At 47.2% G+C, this 18,505-nt stretch overlaps 1 protein-coding gene across 1 annotated transcript; it reads left to right on the top strand.

Moving 5' to 3' along the window:
- Window positions 1-1,298: 1,298 nt before the first annotated feature.
- On the top strand, window positions 1,299-17,823 carry LOC135809299 (uncharacterized). Its single transcript, XM_065322626.1, has 8 exons — window positions 1,299-1,841; window positions 4,798-4,894; window positions 6,120-6,292; window positions 6,897-7,051; window positions 9,948-10,086; window positions 13,772-13,870; window positions 16,274-16,320; window positions 16,749-17,823. Exons 1-8 carry the CDS (start codon window positions 1,802-1,804, stop codon window positions 16,866-16,868), a joined length of 870 nt encoding a protein of 289 aa, XP_065178698.1. The 5' UTR covers window positions 1,299-1,801; the 3' UTR covers window positions 16,869-17,823.
- Window positions 17,824-18,505: the final 682 nt, after the last annotated feature.

Here is an 18,505-nt window from a genome sequence, read left to right as displayed (position 1 = left end):
TGCACGCGTGCCGCAGAAGATCGGAGCACTCTGGCGAATGCGCCGCTGCCTGAATCACCAGTCACGCATGACCTACTTTAGATCGCTGATCATGTCTGACCTGCTGTATGCCTCAAACGCGTACTCTAGCTCACTGCAAAGAAGGTGCCTCGACCGTCTACAGGTCCTGCAGAACAGTGGGGCTCGTGCTGTCTTTGGCCGCCCTCCGTGGTCGTCTGCCCGCGACCTGCTGGAGCGCATGGCAGTGTTCCGTGTGGCAGAAGTCTTCAATCAGAAGCTAGCATACCTGGTGTGGCGCTGTCGTTATGCACTGGCAAGTCCAGAGTTGCAATGCAAGCCCTGCTAACCCCCGCTGCACCCGGCCCTACTCGGCTCCAATCTGCCATGGGCCTGTGCGTGCCAGTTTCCCATTCGGTTGCGGGGCAGGGGCGCTTTACTTGCAAAGGTGCTGTATTATGGAATGCCCTCCCCAGCGACATCCGTGCCATCCATCACGCTCGGCAGTTTCGCACGCAGGTAATCATGGTAATCCCCTATACCTGTGCCCTGTAGATCCTGAAGACAAGCGAAATCTGTTTTTTTTCTGTTCTCTTTCTGTTGTACCCGATCTCCCTCTGATGTACCGCTGACTCTACGCTGAAGATCTAAGCATCTTAATTCTCATTCTCATTATAGTTTTCATATTCGCTTTCATGTTATTGGGTTCTATGCCCGTTTGAATTTGCGAATCAAAATAAATACAAACAAACAAATAATCTTACCGTTTCGTTCTCCCGCTAAAAAGAGCTTTCAATCGTCGAAACGGTACCAAACCGACGGTATTTTGGGTTTGGGGTACGAGTGCCGATGTAGCGCGTGAACTGTACTAAAATGCCATGTCTACTACACACACACACACAAAACGGTGCAGGCCGACCGGCGAAAATAAAGCCACGTGCAAGCTCTCACCGACCGTCAGTCGTCACTCATGAGTCTAGTCTACCGGCGCGGCCATGCATCTATCATCCAGCGTGCAGCCAGGTCCGTAGATTTACCGCGTGGCGTCTGATCTATTCTTGTTTGTGTTCATTTTTTGATCTGCGCTTCGTCCCGTTTGGATCACGTGGATATCATCAATTTTTCAAGTCCACCCGGTGACCTACGCCGGGTATACCGCGCCGGTAGACATACGATGTCTACTGTCACTGCTAGTGGTAGATCTACTCACCACATGTGCAGACACCAGTCCATGCTCACTCGATGGACTGATCTGCAATGCATCTGAGAAGCTTGCTGTTTTGGATTATCATGTAGATCTACAAGCCGTGTCCATTTCGGAAAATCAAACTTTTCAAAGACGCATGTCAAGCAAGTGAATGACGAGCAACAAGAAAGCTTGGCAAATCCTCTGGAATAGTTCCACCAAAAGGCACATGACTGTAGCAACGATATTTTTGGAGAGACCATTATTCACTTTCAAGGCTTCAGCTTGGAGTTGGAGGTCGTGACTGGACTCCATCCTTGCAGACTAATCGGTGGATGTGCTTGGCCACAAAGCTCAAAAGTTACAAACGCTTCTCTTTCCCTACAGCCGAAAATAATTAATTTTGTGTTTTGAGGAGAGCCCAGAGTGCAATAAAAATATTAATAGTCTTTCTCGTCGGCTTTGCGTGGGTTATAGCCCAGGTGAATCTGGTAATGACTTTGTAGAGCTAAGCGCGAACGGGCGAGTACCACTCTGTTTCTTGTGGATGGAAAGTCAAATCGGCAATACCGCGGCGTGGTGAGCGTCTTCAAGGACGGTCGGTCGGTCGTGGTGAAGATGGTTGCGCTAGGGTGCACGCTAGGTAGCACCAGATCAGGTAAGCTTGCCGGACAGTGTCGTCGAAGCCTCCTGAATGCTGCAGTCCCACTCAGAGTGAGTTCCATTCTGCCTGGCACTCGACCCTCTGATATTATGTTACCGAGCGACAGCTCGAAACTGATTTCAATAGGAATTCGTGAAGGACAACTGACGCAACGACGTAATCCATTGTGCCATTCATTGGATGTTGGGCAGCAGTTGATGACTGCACATGAATCCTGACCGTAGATACCCCGTCAGTGATACTTCCGATAGAGAATTAATTCACCCAAGAGAAGCCATGATAGAGAACCATGCTTGGCTAGTCGGGATGTTCCACTGTTTATTTTGCATTGTAGAGAAGTTTTGAAAAGCGGAACTTTGCATAGAGTTTCACGTCTGGGCTTGCGATCTCCTGCCAATGTTTGTGCAAACTTTGTGTTTCGTATGACGTTTTGCTCTGAGGAAGCACGCGTGCAAGTGCACTTGTTTGACAAGAAATGTTCTTGATCAGATCAAAGAATATACTTGTTGCGAATGGCGGCACCCTGAGACGAGAGCTTTTTGACCACATTGTTCATGTTTGGAGACCCACGGATAAACGGGTTGGCCCAAGCCATAATCTGGTGCATCATAAGTAAAGCGGCCGAGTCAATTATTCCCTTTCCTCACCCATTGTGCAAGCTCAAGCTGGATACAGATCTATTTCATTCTTTGGTGCTGACCGCTTTAATGCGCTTCCCGAATCCCTTCGCACAAATCATATCCCCAATTCAGGGGCGTCGGAAGGAGTTTAACATTGGTGCGGCCAAAGTGTGAGAGGGGGTCCGGGGGTCCTCCCCCGCGAAAATTGTTGAAAATTGGGCCTAAAAAGCCATATTTTAACGCTACAGAATAATAAAAAAGAATATGCATGCTGATGATACACCGCATTGTCGATGTAAAACATGGTACCTGTACAAGAGTCGACAAGCCACCAACAAGGTTGAAATGTAAAAAAATTAAAAAATTAAATTCGAAAATTATTGGTGCGGCTTTGGCCGCACCTGCCGCACCGGTTCCGACGCCCCTGCAATTCATTTCGCCAGGAACTTAACAATTTCATTCATCTTGGGCACCCTGTAAGAAGACATTAGGGTCTGTTGGGAATGCCTAAGAAAAATAATAAAATGCAATTCAATACAAAATAAGTTCATAACCATGTCCATCTGCAAATAAAATAAAATAAACATCTCTCCTGCAGCCAACTCTGCAGAGCTCAGCAGTCAGGAGGTCGGAGATGGATCCGGAGATGAAGCAACACAGGCTTCCATATCTGAAAACAAGCACTAGTGCACTAGTTACTAGTATTAGGTGAAACGATGTGAAATATACATGGCAAACTAGCAAGATAATGTGGTGTAGGGATGAAAGAAGTGAAGAAAGAAAAACATGAACTAAACATAGGACTGAACTGTGCGAATTACGAAAATAGTGTCAGTGTATGGACTGATTCCTTCTGAATGCATAGGTCGGGTGGCGTTCGTAAATGTAAACAGCTTCTAGCACTTCTAACTCGATTGCGGAACATTGTGAGCAAGACGTACAATACTGAACCAGGAATCAACGTGCAACTTACGACAGTGCTGACTTGACAGAGCACTGAAACTGACCGAAAGCATACAGGGGAGGCAGCACCACAGGCGAAATGACCCAGGAGAACAACAGCAAACTATGGCAGCAATAACAGCACGGTCACCGGAAGAACAAGAATCATGAGATGGGTCAACCTGTAAAGGAAACTAGAGGAAACGGAGTATGGTCAGCCAGACAACGAGGACGAGGGAGGACACTGATGGTGGTGATGATGGGTACGGATGATGAAGATGATGCTGATGACCATGACAAGGGGGTAGGTGAGGAGAGTGGCAATGGTGATGCAGACAGGCAGAAAGCACCATTCGTAGTGCCGCTTCTGAAATATATCGTGAACAGTAGTGGTGACAATCCATCCCCCTGGAGGAGTCCTTGAGCTGTCTCGAAAGGTGCAGACTGTGCCTCGTTCACGCTGACTGTCAGTGCTGTGTCAGCCAGCAGGTACCTAACCAGCCTTTAGCTGACCGTATCTCTAATTTTCTATCGTTCAATGACATCAAGCAATTGTGTGCGGTTTACTGTATCGAATGCCTTGCTCAGGTCCAACCCCAGCACGTAGATAGTCGTATTGAAGCGCTCAACAATTGATGCCAGGATCTGTTTGCAAAACACAATATCTGCAGTTGATCTATTCTCACGGAACCCGGCTTGCGATGGAGATATATACGTCGGCTCTGATCCAGTTAAGAGTGATGAGGGACAAGATGTTCCTAGCAGTAGTCTGCAATGCTATTGGGCGCAAATTACTCATGGGGCGTTTGGGTTTACCCGGCTTATGCAAATCGATCAGTACACCATCTCCCATGGGCGCTTGGCTGTGCTGAGTGAACACATCATTGACAAATGCTGCTAAGGCATTCTGCAAGCGCGGAGCCTCCATATTTGACCAACTTGGCCGATATGTTATCAGACCCGCAGGAGCGTTGATTCTTCAGACGATCCATTGCTCTGCCTCTACTGCGGACATCGGTTTCTCAAGGGGTTCAGAGTTCCTGTAAATGGCGTAACCGCTGGCTCAGCAGCAGTAGGAGAGAATTTGCCAGTGTAATGTTCACTAGTAGACCAAGCACAAATGGCATATCTACTGGATTTGTGAAAGGTGAAGCACAACACATTGCATGAAGGTAGCTCACGACGAGTCAGCAATCTGAGCGAAAATTCCCGCAAACGTTTAGTTTTGTTGTGCTGAAAGTTTCGAACGCTCATGCAAGGTTTCTCTTTTAGTCACGTTAAACAAAATTTGCTCTGCAAAGCCTCTCTTGCACGTGCATGTACTATGCATATGCAAGTGCACATGTAGACGACTGATCTCATTCCGGTTTCGGATTTCATCCATGCAGGCTGGAAGATGCTGGATGTTGCACCATCGATCAGGTGCTGGATGGCGTGTATGACCATGCTTTGCCTGCACTATTGCGATACGGCTGCAGCCACCAGGTATGATCACTGTCATATTCAATACTTGTGCTAGTGAACGCCTTTTCTTCAATTTTTTCTACGAAAGGAATTTTCTATCTACACAGTTGTGTTGTATGCGCAATTGGAGACCGAGTGAAATGCTGCCGTCCAGGGTGTTATGTCACTCCAGTGATGTTTGGCCATGCTACTGGTCAGAAAGGGCCAAAAGGATTGTCCACGTCACCAAAGGAGTTAGCTCTAGGCCTCGCTTACCCAGCCAGCCTGTACCCCTTCTTTGCCCTTTGCGCCTGTTGTTAAAGGTATTCTTCCCCTTTGGTGCTGTGGAGAGCCCTTTTGGCCCTTTCTGACTGTAGGAAGGCCCGCCAGCCCTGTACCCCTTTCTTTGCCCTGCTGGAACCCCTGTGGCGCTGTGGAGAGTCCTTTGGCCCGTTCTCTTTCATCCCTGTAGGAATGCCCGCCAGCCCTGTACCCCTTCCTTTGCCCTGCTGGAACCCCTTTGGTACTGTGAGTAGTCCTTTTGGCCCTTTCCTATTGGCTCTGGGGGCTTTTTCTATCTATGTGGCTAGGGGTTGTTTGTGGCTTCGGGTGGGGGTCCCCGGCGGCAGGCCCTTCTCCTGCTTCACACACCCATGCACGGCTGGACTGAGCTCGTCGGCGAAATGTCCAGCTAGGCCAGAGTGCGTTTGGAAATATTTCATCCACAACATGTATTTACTTAGCCTTGGTACACGTCTGGCATCCACTGCACAGACAACGTTATGTTGTATATGGAGTGACCATGTGTTGTTGTCTCTGTCGGAGGTGGTGGTAAGCAGAAAGCTAGTCTGTGGATCATTCAAGACTGATGTAGCACTGTTCAGCGCTATAGTGGACTTCAATACCATGGCTGATGTAGCACTGTTCAGCGCTGTAGTGGACTTTAATACCATGGCGGATGTAGCACCGTGCTGTACTGCACTGCACTACACTTGCATGTCATGACTGTTTGGCACAAGGCCTACACTACCCCGGAAGTGATGCCGCATGGATGCACATGAACGCAGGGCGCGGTACTGATCAGCTTGTATATGTTCAAGCCAAGGACATGCATCCACAGGCATTGTCAACCAGTGCATTGCATTGGGTGCACGCAAATCCATTCGAGAATGCCACGCCTTACAAGTCATGCCCTTACATGGTTATAGTGACGGTTTCTCAAACACTCTTTGGTTGTGCTGCTCTCTATTTCTTGATATATGGCTAGTGATGGATTAGTGTCTTCGGACATGGCGGTTAGGCAGGATCTGCCACATAGCAGCAACACAACAACAGAAGGACCGTCCGTACCAGTGTTTCGCTGGAAGGTAGGCGATGCCAACGGTACTTGCATCCAGTTTCGGACAAGCGACATTGAATTTCAATTCCCCGGTTCCAGTGGTAAGTGTTTGAATGTCAGTCGTGGCCGTCGCTTACGCTTTGCTGCTGTACAGTATTTACATTACTGGATGCAAGATACCTACATGTGTATACCAGGCTATCACCAGTGTATTGGTACGTACATGTGTATACCAGGCTATGACCAGCGTATTGCAGAAATTGACCTGAGTTGGTGTCACTTTGGCTTATGTCATCAATTTGAAAGAAGATCTGTTTCACGGCTCACGTAGAATGATTTTCCGCACCCTGGTAATGTCACCACCCTTAGAGAACAAGATGGAGCTGCTGCTCCTAAAGCCATGCGTGGCTGTGCGTTGATCGGACCCAATCATTTGAGAAGTGGTAGCACCGTGGTTTCATATGCTAGTATTGTGTGTGTGTGTGTGTGTGTGTGTGTGTGTGTGTGTGTGTGTGTGTGTGTGTGTGTGTGTGTGTGTGTGTGTGTGTGTGGTCGTGGCCGTGTGTGTACATGTGCATGTGTGTGTACATATGCATGTGTGTGTACATGTGCATGTGTGTGTCTGTGTCTCTGTATGTGTGTGTCTGTATCTGTACATGCACACATGCACACGTGCACACGTGCGTACACCTGCCCGCCATGCAGGTCCAGCTGCAATAGAGCAAGTGACGTCGGCTAAGAAGCTGACAGAACTGTACGGCTATCCCAAAGTGTCGGGGGAGTGCAGTTCATCCGTGGCAATGCTTATTGTATTCTGGGGCGCTGTGGATCTTCCTCAAAATGGCTGGTTCAACTTCACGGTATGCTTGGGCTTGCTCATTGTGATCAAAGGGTGGTCTATACAGCTACAGTGAAGCTGGAGTATAACAGCACTGTAACAGCCAACACTGTTAAAGCATCTTATTTCCGATACGCGTGTGTCACCGCATGCGATACTGACATAGGTGAAGCACCGTGCTTCGGGCAATATCATTCCGTCATCATTGCGGATAACCCATCATTATCACCAGTGGTGATATACCCGAGCTTGGCTGTACTCTAGTGCTGAGTAGGAGAGTAGCAGGGTATTTCCTATGCCGCTCCTGGCTTGCTTGCAGGCTGATCTGACTTGCTCACAGGAATATGTCGACGCGAGAAGGACAGTGTGTCGATGGGGCTGGGTCGGTTTGGGGTTTGTGTTCCTAACTTATATCCACAACTCCTGGGGAAAAAAGGCCCATATAAGTCACTGCTGTTTAGGGAACGTATTGAGTACAGTCAGACCCCGCTTATTCGGTCCTCTATTATCCGGATCCCTTGCCATCCGGAAGAGAATCGTTGGTTACCAATTTACAGCATATGTCATGGATACATACAGTATGTGTGCTCGATTATCCGGTTCCCTCCGGCCTATCCGGATATATTGTGGAAACGGATGTGTGCGGTTATGCGAGGTCTGACTGTACTTAGCTTCCTAGAGTGTGAGCCTGTTAATGGGTGGCTGTCATGACTAACTTTCAGAATTACATACATGTACAGTTGTATTAATATTATAACATAATACTACAAGTAGTTCAAAACTCAGTAGTATTAGATAAACCTTGTTATAGTTCACACATATTGTTAGATAGACAGCATGAAACAAGGTGGAGGACACTGTGTTCGGAAACAGTGACCTTACTACAACCTTCCGCGGTTGGCAGAGCTCCGGTCCCTTTGGACCATTTAAACCATACAGACCTTCGTATAAGAAAAATCGAGGAGAGTGAACAATCACTCTCGCTATCCACTCAAGGAGAGTGGTGGGAGAGCAGTCCCCACCACAACCACCCCCCCCCCCCCCCAAATAGCTCGCCTTATCTATCCAAAGCGAGCACAATACGGGTGTTTCAACATCTTGCCATACCCCAATCGGATTCAATACCCTGACAAATTCTTTCTGGACAATTACCTTATGCACTACAAATGGAAGCTGTTCGGACCACAACTTTAGTTTCCCTTCATCAGTTTTGACAATGAATTTCAAGCATTCTGGAAAGCTATTGGCAGGAGGAACACACCAGTGGGATTTTCACCAGCTAGAGTGCTACTGCAGTGGCACTTTACTATCTATATATAGGGGAGTATAGCCCTGGGAAGACATGCGCAACGGGAAATTGAGGCAATTCGCTAAGATCCATGGTATTTTGTAGCATTCATTGTAGAGCGCTCCTTTCTTTTGTAGCTGACCGCTAAAGACCTGTGCGTGACGTCAAACAGGTCTATTATGCATGCCCGGACTGTCACGCAACAGAGGGAAATCCTTCATGTCAAAAAAATAATATTATTATGATTGCCACCCAATTGCGGAAGTGAAAATTTGCAACGGGACGTAAAATACCTTGCGGGTGCCGTAACTCCACTATTCGACTTCGGATCGACTTGAGATGTTTTGGATCCGACAGCTGAGAACTTTTTAATGCGAATAGACCTTTCGATTACTCACTTCCGTTCAGGGAAAGCCGAGTTACGAAATATTTGAGTGTTTGCAGAATGCACATAGTGATGCGGATGCGCTCGAAATTCTCAAGGCGCGCGACGAAAAGTGCGCCCAAAATGAAAATAAGGAAAGCGAAGGCGCGCGAGAGCGATCGCTCTCCTTTTACCAGATGGTCTGCCATATGTGTGTTGAACCCGACGGACGTAAGGAGTAGTCTCCAACCCCCCTAGCATAATGAGGATCAGAACCAGGTTCAACACCCATATGGTTCAATGGTCCGAAGGGACCGGGGCTCTGCCAACCGCGGAAGGTTGTAGTAAGGTCACTGTTTCCGAACACAGTGTCCTCCACCTTGTTTCATGCTGTCAATCTAACAATAATGTACAGTTGTACGTCCTATCATTTAGACCTATGCATGTTTTGGCATGCAGTGCTGACCAAGCGCTGTTCACGTCTGTGTACGGTCAGGTGCATTACAACATGAATAATAGCGGGTTTTTTGAAAGCGAGTCGTGAACGGTATTCTAAACAGAACTTCGCATGCAAGTGGTATTTCTCTTTTCAGTCTTGCACAACACCCCCCCCCCCCCCCCGTCCCTCCCTCCTAGCAGGACAGCTGTGTATAAGGATCCAAGACAGAAAGCTGAAATGTGGTGGTCGTGCATGACCAGATGCTACTTGATAATTTCACTCAGAACCGACAAGTTTCTCCAGGCACCCAATGCATGCCGCCCCCCCCCCCCCCGAGGTAAACAACCCTGGGGGTTTTCAACATGGTTGTCTTGTAACGAGTCTACAATGTCTACAATATCTATTTTCAGGACTTGCACGTTCTTCTGCTGTTATACATCATTCAGGCTAATCCACAAACGGATTATCTCTTATCTGGACTTGCGTGTTAGACTTTCACACACGTCTTGTCAGGGGATGTTGGATACCAACAACGCTAAACCTGTAGTTTAGTGCACCTTATCTCAATCTCCTTCTTCACCACCACGGTCTTACACTGCAATTGTTGTAAATAACGCTCCAAATTTTTGCCCTTGGGACTTCATCAGGGAGTATATGAATGTGGAGCTAGGTGACCTGGCGAAGTATACATAAGACGTGTACCCAATGCTGTAGACAGCAGGCTGTTTCGGTTGACAGATAGATCATTGCTCTAGCTCTAGAATTATACTTGTACTCCAACTTTGATTATTTCGAACACAATCTCTACATACTTTCCTCTGCTGTAGGTGGTGTTTCATCATCGGATTGAGGAGGGCGCTTGGTTGGCGACGCGGTTCTTTCACCAGGAAAACATCGGCAATCCCCAGTATGCTTACGGTGGCCAGGACTACTTCAAAGCACCGCTGGACCAGGCCTTCCACTGCAGTAAGCACACCGCACTGTGTCTAACATCTCCAGCACCTATACGTACGGATGGGTTATACCATGAGTACGAGGGGTATACCGCCGAATATTGTCACGAGTGTGTTAGCACAAGGGGAAATGTGAGGGACACTGTAAAAATGGTACTGTCCGAAATAGAGCATGATCAACACTGAAAACCTCCCATATTTTAGTCTTGACGGGACCCGTGTGAACCGAGCGGGGTATATATTTGAACAAAGCGGGGTATATATTTGAACCGAGTGGAGTATATTATTTGAACCAAGCGAGGTATATAACTGAACCGAGTGGGGTATATTTTTGACCCCAGCGGAGTGTAGTGTATCGCTCTATATACCTCGCTCAGAACGGCCGCTGATTGGCTGAAATTGCCCAAATCGTATCGTACCATGGGACGATAGTTATCTCGTTTACTACCAGGCTAAGTGCTGTTTGTATGTGCGTCCTACATGTACATGTGTGGCTGGCGTAACTGTGTATATTTGACTCTCCATCTGCCGAACTCGTTTTGCGCGAGCCGGAAGGAAGCAATGCTCATGTTGTGAGACACTCGGCTGATTTGTATACGCGCCTCCCATGTCATGCATGATTGTTATACTAGTCTCCCACGTTACTTAGTATGCATCAGAACTAGTAACACAGGCATCCATGTACTGTGTACTGCACAGCGGGGAGTCAAAGTATATAGGGGAAACGGAACCCAAAACGATGTGTGTTTCGACCGCGGATTCAGAAATTCCCTATGAGCCGTGTTTCTAACCTAACAAGCTGAAAACAGCTAGCAGTGCGGAGATTAAGCCATGGCCTCACGGTGTCTGTGTGGCTGTGTCATTCAAGAATTCGAATAGAGAACAGCAAAATTGACTGAAAAAATGTGAATTGCAACAACGATGTTTATAGAAGAGAACATGGTTTCCCAGAATGGCCAGAAATAAATAATTTTTCACGGTTTGCGTGAGACAAGTTTTCCGCATCCGCTGGAGAGCCACCACCCTGTAGGATCAAGGCGCAGATGTAGCTCCTAAGCGGTGGGAGGTGAGTAGATCAGACCCACCGCAAAGTGGTCAAAGACCGAAAAACCAATTCACTGCGTCCAGTTTCCCAGAAAGGAAACAACAAAATGAAGATTCTGACAAAAGGAAACATTCAAGATGCCGGAAACAAACTAGCCTACCGGTAATCACCATACACGAGATGGTTAAAAAAATACTACCGGTATGCCCTAGAAAGCACACAGCAGTCATTTACAAAACTCACCGGGCGCTTAGAGTGATAGGAGGACCTAGAGCCAGGTAAACAGGTAATCCACGCACCAGCGAGGTAGGTAGAATGACAAACGACATCGCAACAACAGAATACACCAAGCCAACATTTTTCTCCAGAATATGGCCAACCAATGACTTCAAAACACTGAACACTCCTTGCCTATCATGCCGTTGGTGACAAATACCAGAGGAATGAATGTGCGTCGGTCAATCTGATTGACCCGCTCTGCATAGTGCCGTTTCTTTTACCGCTCATTGCGCTCTAGTTGGCTCATGGCTTTGGCGCGAGACAGCAAGGTGGCCCTGGGATGCGTTAACCGGATATCGAGGAAGGCCTCCTGCTGCCGGGTCCGAAAGCCACGAGCCCTGGTGTCGAGCCGCACTTCTTGGGATCGGTTTGCTGCTGTCCATGTCAATGTCTCACCACCAAATGGGAGAAGCTTGGGCTCGATTGCCCCATAGAGACTTACACTCCTCAGTATTTCAGTGATGAGATCACGTGTCTCGTTATGCCTTGCTGTGGGATAGTCCCCCCCCCCCCCCACAAGGGTACACCATTGCATGGTCAGTCGACAGTTGGGCTCTGCATTTACTGTCCGTTGGTAGCCCATCAAGCGATAGACCATACCGAAGCGCCACAGTATGTTTAAACTCTGACCTGTTGAGAGTTGTGCCATGGGCGGACCTTGGTTCTACCATCAGCCAGGAGGACACGCCCTTCTCACCAGCTATCTCCACCAAGACACGTTGCTCTGGTGTCAGGTGATCCTGCACTCAGTGTCTGCTCCAGCGCCGGGTGAGCCGGGTAATCCACCCGGTTGGGCGGCGCTTGGACCTGGTTGAAAATAAAGTACCGGGTCACCTGTGACCCGGTTGGTACTTTACACTTTCGAACTTTGAAAGGACTGACTACATGGCTTGTATGTGTCAGATACGTCTTCTTCTTTCGTAATTTTCTAATTCCTGTCCTCTCTTTTCTAAATGCGGCTTATCCATTCGCCTTTATATCATTGGCCCTAGTTCGGAGTAGTTCCCGTTTATTGTCCGAATTAAAATAAACCAACCAACCAGTTAGATCATGTGACTCGGCTGGTGAGACAGCGCCAGGTACATGTGTACCCGGCTCCGACCCGGTTGAAATGGTTGCGCCAGGTACACGTGTACCCGGCTGTCCTACAATTCTGGAGCAGACACTGGCACTGTTGCCAGAATCTTTATATCCCTAGCGTCTCTCTTCTGGTTGCCTTCTCTTGAACGCTGGCCAGTCTCCATCACAGCTTCTTCAGCATAATGTGATCACATTTCAATTGAAGCAGATGTTGGCCGCAGTGGAAGCCATGATGAGGTGGACGACTCATCACTCAGGGGTTTGATTGTTGACTGCTTGAGGCGGCCGGACACAGTGGGAGCCAAGTCTCTGATGCATCACCCCCGGATAGCGATAAAAACATCACACGGCTCCCAATCTGCTGAGAGGTTATCTGCAGACCCAGAATCCGGCGTGGCTTCCACTTTGTTGGGGTACGTTACTGGGTTCCGCGCAACTGCCGCTTCGGACGATTCCTCATCCGTCAATGCGACTTCCGACAAGTCCACATCCGTGCCCAGAGCAGCATCTGGCCGGCCCGCAGCCGTCCTCGTACTATCCGCAGCAAGCCGTGGCACCACTGCCTCGAATATTGACTGCGGCATGCCTACTACTGTTACTGGTTCTGAAATTTCGAAGAGGACATGCTTTGCCAGTCGTAACTATTATATTATGTACATGATAAAGTCTGTAAGAAAGGGTTTGCTCCCCACACCGGAGCTCGTGCTATTAGCCTACTCAAGCTCAACTGATGAGGGGTGAATTCCCCGAAACACTGTGTATTGAGCAGGGAGTGGTGCTTTCTTGCAGGTTTGCCGAGTCGAAGGTTCGATGGACTTCTCGTGTGCTCTGGATGACAGTCGTGAGTCAGTCAAGTGTCAAGTAAAGTCGGCGGAATAGCGCGAGCTCCGGTGTGGGGAGCAAACCCTTTCTTACAAATCATCGCCGAAGTCGCAACCACTACTTCGCAGAATTTCCAAACTCGATTACTGCGTATTTCTTGCACTTGAAAACAAAGGCAAAGTTATTTATTTATCTATTTGGTGCAGCTGAGAGCCTGTTGCCGGAATGGCGGTTTTTTCAAGTGCATGAGAAAGTCTAACTGAAGTTTACACAAAAGATCCTGGTACAGATCTATGTTGTTCCGTGACCTATCCTGCAAGCCAGCGAATCATTGGGTCGCAATAAATGTTGCTCCGCGTAACCCTGCTGACAGTTTCTCATGGAATAACACTACTGGAAAATGTATCTGACTGGCGCAAGCTTGCTTGCATCATTTTCAATTGATTGTCGTATATCCGTTTCCTTTCCACAGATCAGAGAACTACTCATAGCCTTGATGGCTCGGCAACAACATCGTTTGACGACTTGACTGTTCAAGCATTTTTCTTCGCGTCTGATGACTTTTCAAAAGGTATACCAGTCCACGTATGCGTTTTGGACGTTATGTGTTTGTGGCCCGATTTGTTCATGTAATTATGTGTGTATAATATGTGTGTATGTGTGTTTGTTTGTTTGTGTTTACACGCATGTATATGGACACATATGCTGTGCACAGATTTGTAAAGACAGCAGAGTAGGCACACGTGTAAAATGCAATACAGGCACATGAACATGTTCTTTGTGGAATGTCGAGGTTACTACAGTCCATTCCATATAAGTGTGCACTCTTTTCCAGTCACAGGGCCATTGTGTATGCCCCATGTATTCTACATGTCATGTAGAATCCATGGGGCAGACACAATGGCCCTGTGACTGGATGGAAAAGAGTGCACACTTACAGTAAAACCTGTAACTAAAGACCACCGTGACTAGCGACCAGCCTGCTACTACAGTAAAACCTGTAACTAAAGACCACCGTGACTAGCGACCAGCCTGCTACTACCGACCACTTGGCCAGGCACGGACGGTCTCACATTCAAAATTCACTGTGACTAGCGACTACCTGCTGAACGCGACCAGCGACCGCCTTTTCTTGTCCCAAAGACGATTTTTGACCCGTAACTAGCGACCGCGATGTAGGAAATCAAATGTTGCTCGAAGCTCCTTCTTGAAATTTTGCTGATTTTCCATGGTCCTGAAAGGAATCTTTCGGTACTACAGCTGAACAAATGTACGCAGGCCATTTTGACTGTGGAGTCCGTGTGGACTGCAATACAACTGTCAGAATTTCAAGCGCTGTCAAGAATAAACATGATATGAAACGTCTCGGAGAGCGCATCGAAAGCGCTATCTGCTCGATGTTACTACTCGGAGGAGAGACGAAGACTGAGCGGCTCTGTCACCCCAGTCATACAAACGAATCGACGATGGCGTCAAGGAATCCAGAAACAAAGCAGCACCGCGAGGTCCTGATGCTGAAGGATCGCGTTCAAACAATCGAGAAGTCACAACAAGGATAGTCGGTACGATTGATCGCATGAACAAATTTGAAGCCCAGCGCAAAACGAAACTTCCACAGGGAACGTTTGACTCCTGGCTTCAGAAGTAGCAGCTGAATTTGATGTCTGCAAACAAATTAATCTTCTCTCTTTCTATTTCTGTATCTCTCCATCTCTCCGTCTTTCTCTCCAAGTGTTGTTTGACCTGGATTAAGAATGGCATTGCGCAAGTCCTGGGAAATTGCTGCATTTTGATATACATCTCATATAATGGGATCCATATATGGTCACACGGTGCAAACCTCTAACTAAAGACCACCTGCTACTAAAGACCGCTTTTGCTGGCACCAAGGGGTGGTCGTTAGTCACAGGTTTTACTGTATATGGAATGGACTGAAGTACACTGTAATTGGGGAAGTGCATCGGTTTTTCAAGTAGGGTCCAGAAGAAAGACAATTTCATGTTGGTTCGAATGGCATATCTCTCGCTTGCATACGATAAGCCAAACTTGCCAAATCGCCAATTGTATGATCACGTTGCCATAGCTACCAGCGCAGTGATGACGCAAGTTCTGCTTAGCTCTGTGAGAGAGAAGGTTGATCACTGCCGAGTTTGGTCATTTTCAATAATTGTCTTATTGTATTCACCATGTGAAAGAAGTGCTGTGTTCAATCCTGTTAGTGCCATGAACTGCTTATCGGCCTTCTCCCGCATTTCCCTATAGGCTGACTGTATCCTAAAAAATGGTTCCTCTAGGTGAAGGTGCTTGATATTCGCCATCTCTCCTGAGAAATTTTCAGCAAACTTTCGAAAAAGTAGCAGTATTCCGTTCGTCTATCTCCACCACCCGTCGTCTCACCTGGCTTCAGAAGATGTAACGAGAGACAGGAGAGTCGTCAGAAAGCACCACATCCATCTTCAAGAACTGGAAAGAGCAAACGGCATGGTCCTTGGTTGGGGCAAATGCTGAACGTCTTATTCGTCCCAACCAAGATTTCAGCACTTTACTTGTCGCCATTTTCGCTTGTCTGCTGATGTCTCCGCACTCCAGCTTTCTCCTGTCCGTGTCTCGTCCCAGTACAGAACGGAGAGGACTACTAATAAACAGTTCATGGCACTAACAGGATTGAAAATAGCACTTCTTTCACATGGCAAAAACAATAGGACAATTGAAAATGACCAAACTCTGCAGTGATCGACCTTCTCTCTCATGGAGCTAAGCAGAAGGTGCGTCATCACTGCGCTGGTCGCTATGGCAACGGGATCATGCAATTGGCGATTTGGCAAGTGTGGTTTATCGTATGCAAGCGAGAGATATGCCATTCGAACCGATATCAAATTGTCTTTCATCTGAACCCTACATGAAAAATCGAGGCTTCCCCTTCAAGATACAGTGGCGTGCTTCAACTGTTTTGTTTTTTTCTCTTTCTTTGCAGAAGTTGTGTACTGTCCTGCCAACAGTGATCCAAGAAGTTCAAGAGACGTAAGTTCAGTAGCTAAAGTTGTGGCAAGTGAAATCTCATCCCCGGCTGCACCAATACACCACTTCACCACACCAACTTCAAGGCATGGACAGTGGACATGCATGCATTCATTCAGCACAGGCCAGTTTTTGTTCTTCCGTTGCCTGGTGTGTCACTCATGAACATGAACATCGGGGATGCACACGTAGTACAACTGTACACATGTACAAAGAATGGAAACAAAGCGTTGTTGCTGTTACTTGCAGTTTCATGCTTTAGCGATCAGCGAACTGCACTGACTACAATGTCCTAAAGATATGATTGATTGATATAGGCAACTCTTTCTGAGCGTACAACCATACACATGTATGCTGTAGCCTACATGCCTACACAAGACCAGAGAATGATTAACATGTGCATGCCTTCGGTTGTGTGTGGCGTATTGCAGGTGGTGATGATTGTTGCAATCAGTGCTGGAAGTCTGCTACTGCTGGCCATTGTGGCCTGCGTCATCGTCCGCACCATCAACAGCAACATGAAAACGACGCTTGAGTATGAGAGTCTCTAGCGAGGCTCGCAGTCCGAAGGCACGGTGTCACTTGATGTGCAGCTATATAGGAAACTCTAGGTAGATTGTGCTGTCCAGTTGTATGTTTACTGTTCCGAAAATTATTGACGTTTTTTCCGATATGACGACAGGGGCTTGCTTCCTGGCCCTGTGTTCACTGGCTTTTAAGCCTGAAATGGAGACAAACAGCAGTGCTTAACATAGTTATAATGCTGAGAAGTTTGCCTCTATTTGATAACAAACTGGGCGTCGGTAACTGGGTGATGCACGGGATGAAGAGCACGAAGAGCGCAAGCAAAGAAAGCAATGGTGACGAATCCGTTCCAGTAAATAGGAAAATCAAATCATTGAAATGGGAAAATCCAATTAGAGCTGATTATAAATGCTGTAACGATGTTTACCGAATTATTGCTCACTACAAGCCCTGCCTGAATTATAGCTTACAAGACTGGCTCAGCTATTGCCTGTTCGTGTACATGCACGTGAACTAAGTTATTTAAAAAATCTCCGCATGCCTTCAGCCATCGAATAAGACATTGCAGCCATGCCCTACCACGTAACTTTCTCAGCAACTGAACATACATGTAGCTTCCATGCGCCATGTTCATGGACTGCGTTTCGAAGATTCGATAGCGTTGCTACAAATGCTGCACCATGATATACTTATTTACCTACATGTTGTTCGTCAGAACAGTTACTAATTATTAGCTTTTAAAGTTCTTAACGTTGATGCTTGAGTAAGCGCTGTTTCCTAATGCATATAAACATGATGTTGAATGTTCGCTTATAGTTTACAGTTAGCACACCATCAAGTTGTCTTTAGAATGTGTGCTGCAAGTGCTGCAAGCTTCGCTCTTGCTGGTCAGTCCTTGGCCGTGTCGTCAGAGACACCCATACCCCGGCAACAGTTGTGTTACTCTGACATTGAGGCTTCTAAGCGTTGTTGATCACACGACTTCTTTGCGATCGGTTCGGCCAGCCACTCTGAGTCTGACTGCTCCGCTGTGGAGACCGACCTAGCAAAGTGGAAACAGCGAGCTGTCCGGAGGATGAGCTACATGTACATGTATAACTTACCAGGGTCCTGGTTTGAGATACCCTGGCCGTACGTGATAGTCTGATAGAACTGCTGGGGATCATGATGAGATCAGTCACTGGATTGTATGAGCACATGTACATACCGTATTATCTCCAATATAAGCACGGTCCTTTATTTTTTCAATGTACCTCCGCCCCGTGCTATTATTGGAGACGTTCCTTTATTGGAGACTGTTCCATTATTATTTCAACCTCATTTCAGAGGCTTGTTGCCATGCCAAATTCATGTCAGACACACACATTTCAGGGTTTTTTCGCTGGTACAGATAATGAATTTACACAGTGTGCTTATAATGGAGACTGAGCACTTTATTTTTTGAATGCCGCCCCAAGGTGTTCTATTATTGGAGACGTGCTATTATTGGAGACTGTGCTTATAATTATTAGAGATAATACGGGTATACTATACAGTGTATATAGTAGGTCTCTTGCTTGATCTTCGGAGACCATTGAACGTACAGTATGCTGCGGATTGCTTCTGGTCAGGTATCACAATAACTAGAATTATGCAATGAAGTCATGACGTTCATGTACATGGA

The sequence above is a fragment of the Sycon ciliatum genome, chromosome 2 (assembly GCF_964019385.1).
Source record: "Sycon ciliatum chromosome 2, ocSycCili1.1, whole genome shotgun sequence".
Taxonomy (NCBI): Eukaryota; Metazoa; Porifera; class Calcarea; order Leucosolenida; family Sycettidae; genus Sycon; species Sycon ciliatum.
This window is presented reverse-complemented; position numbering and strand designations above follow the sequence as displayed.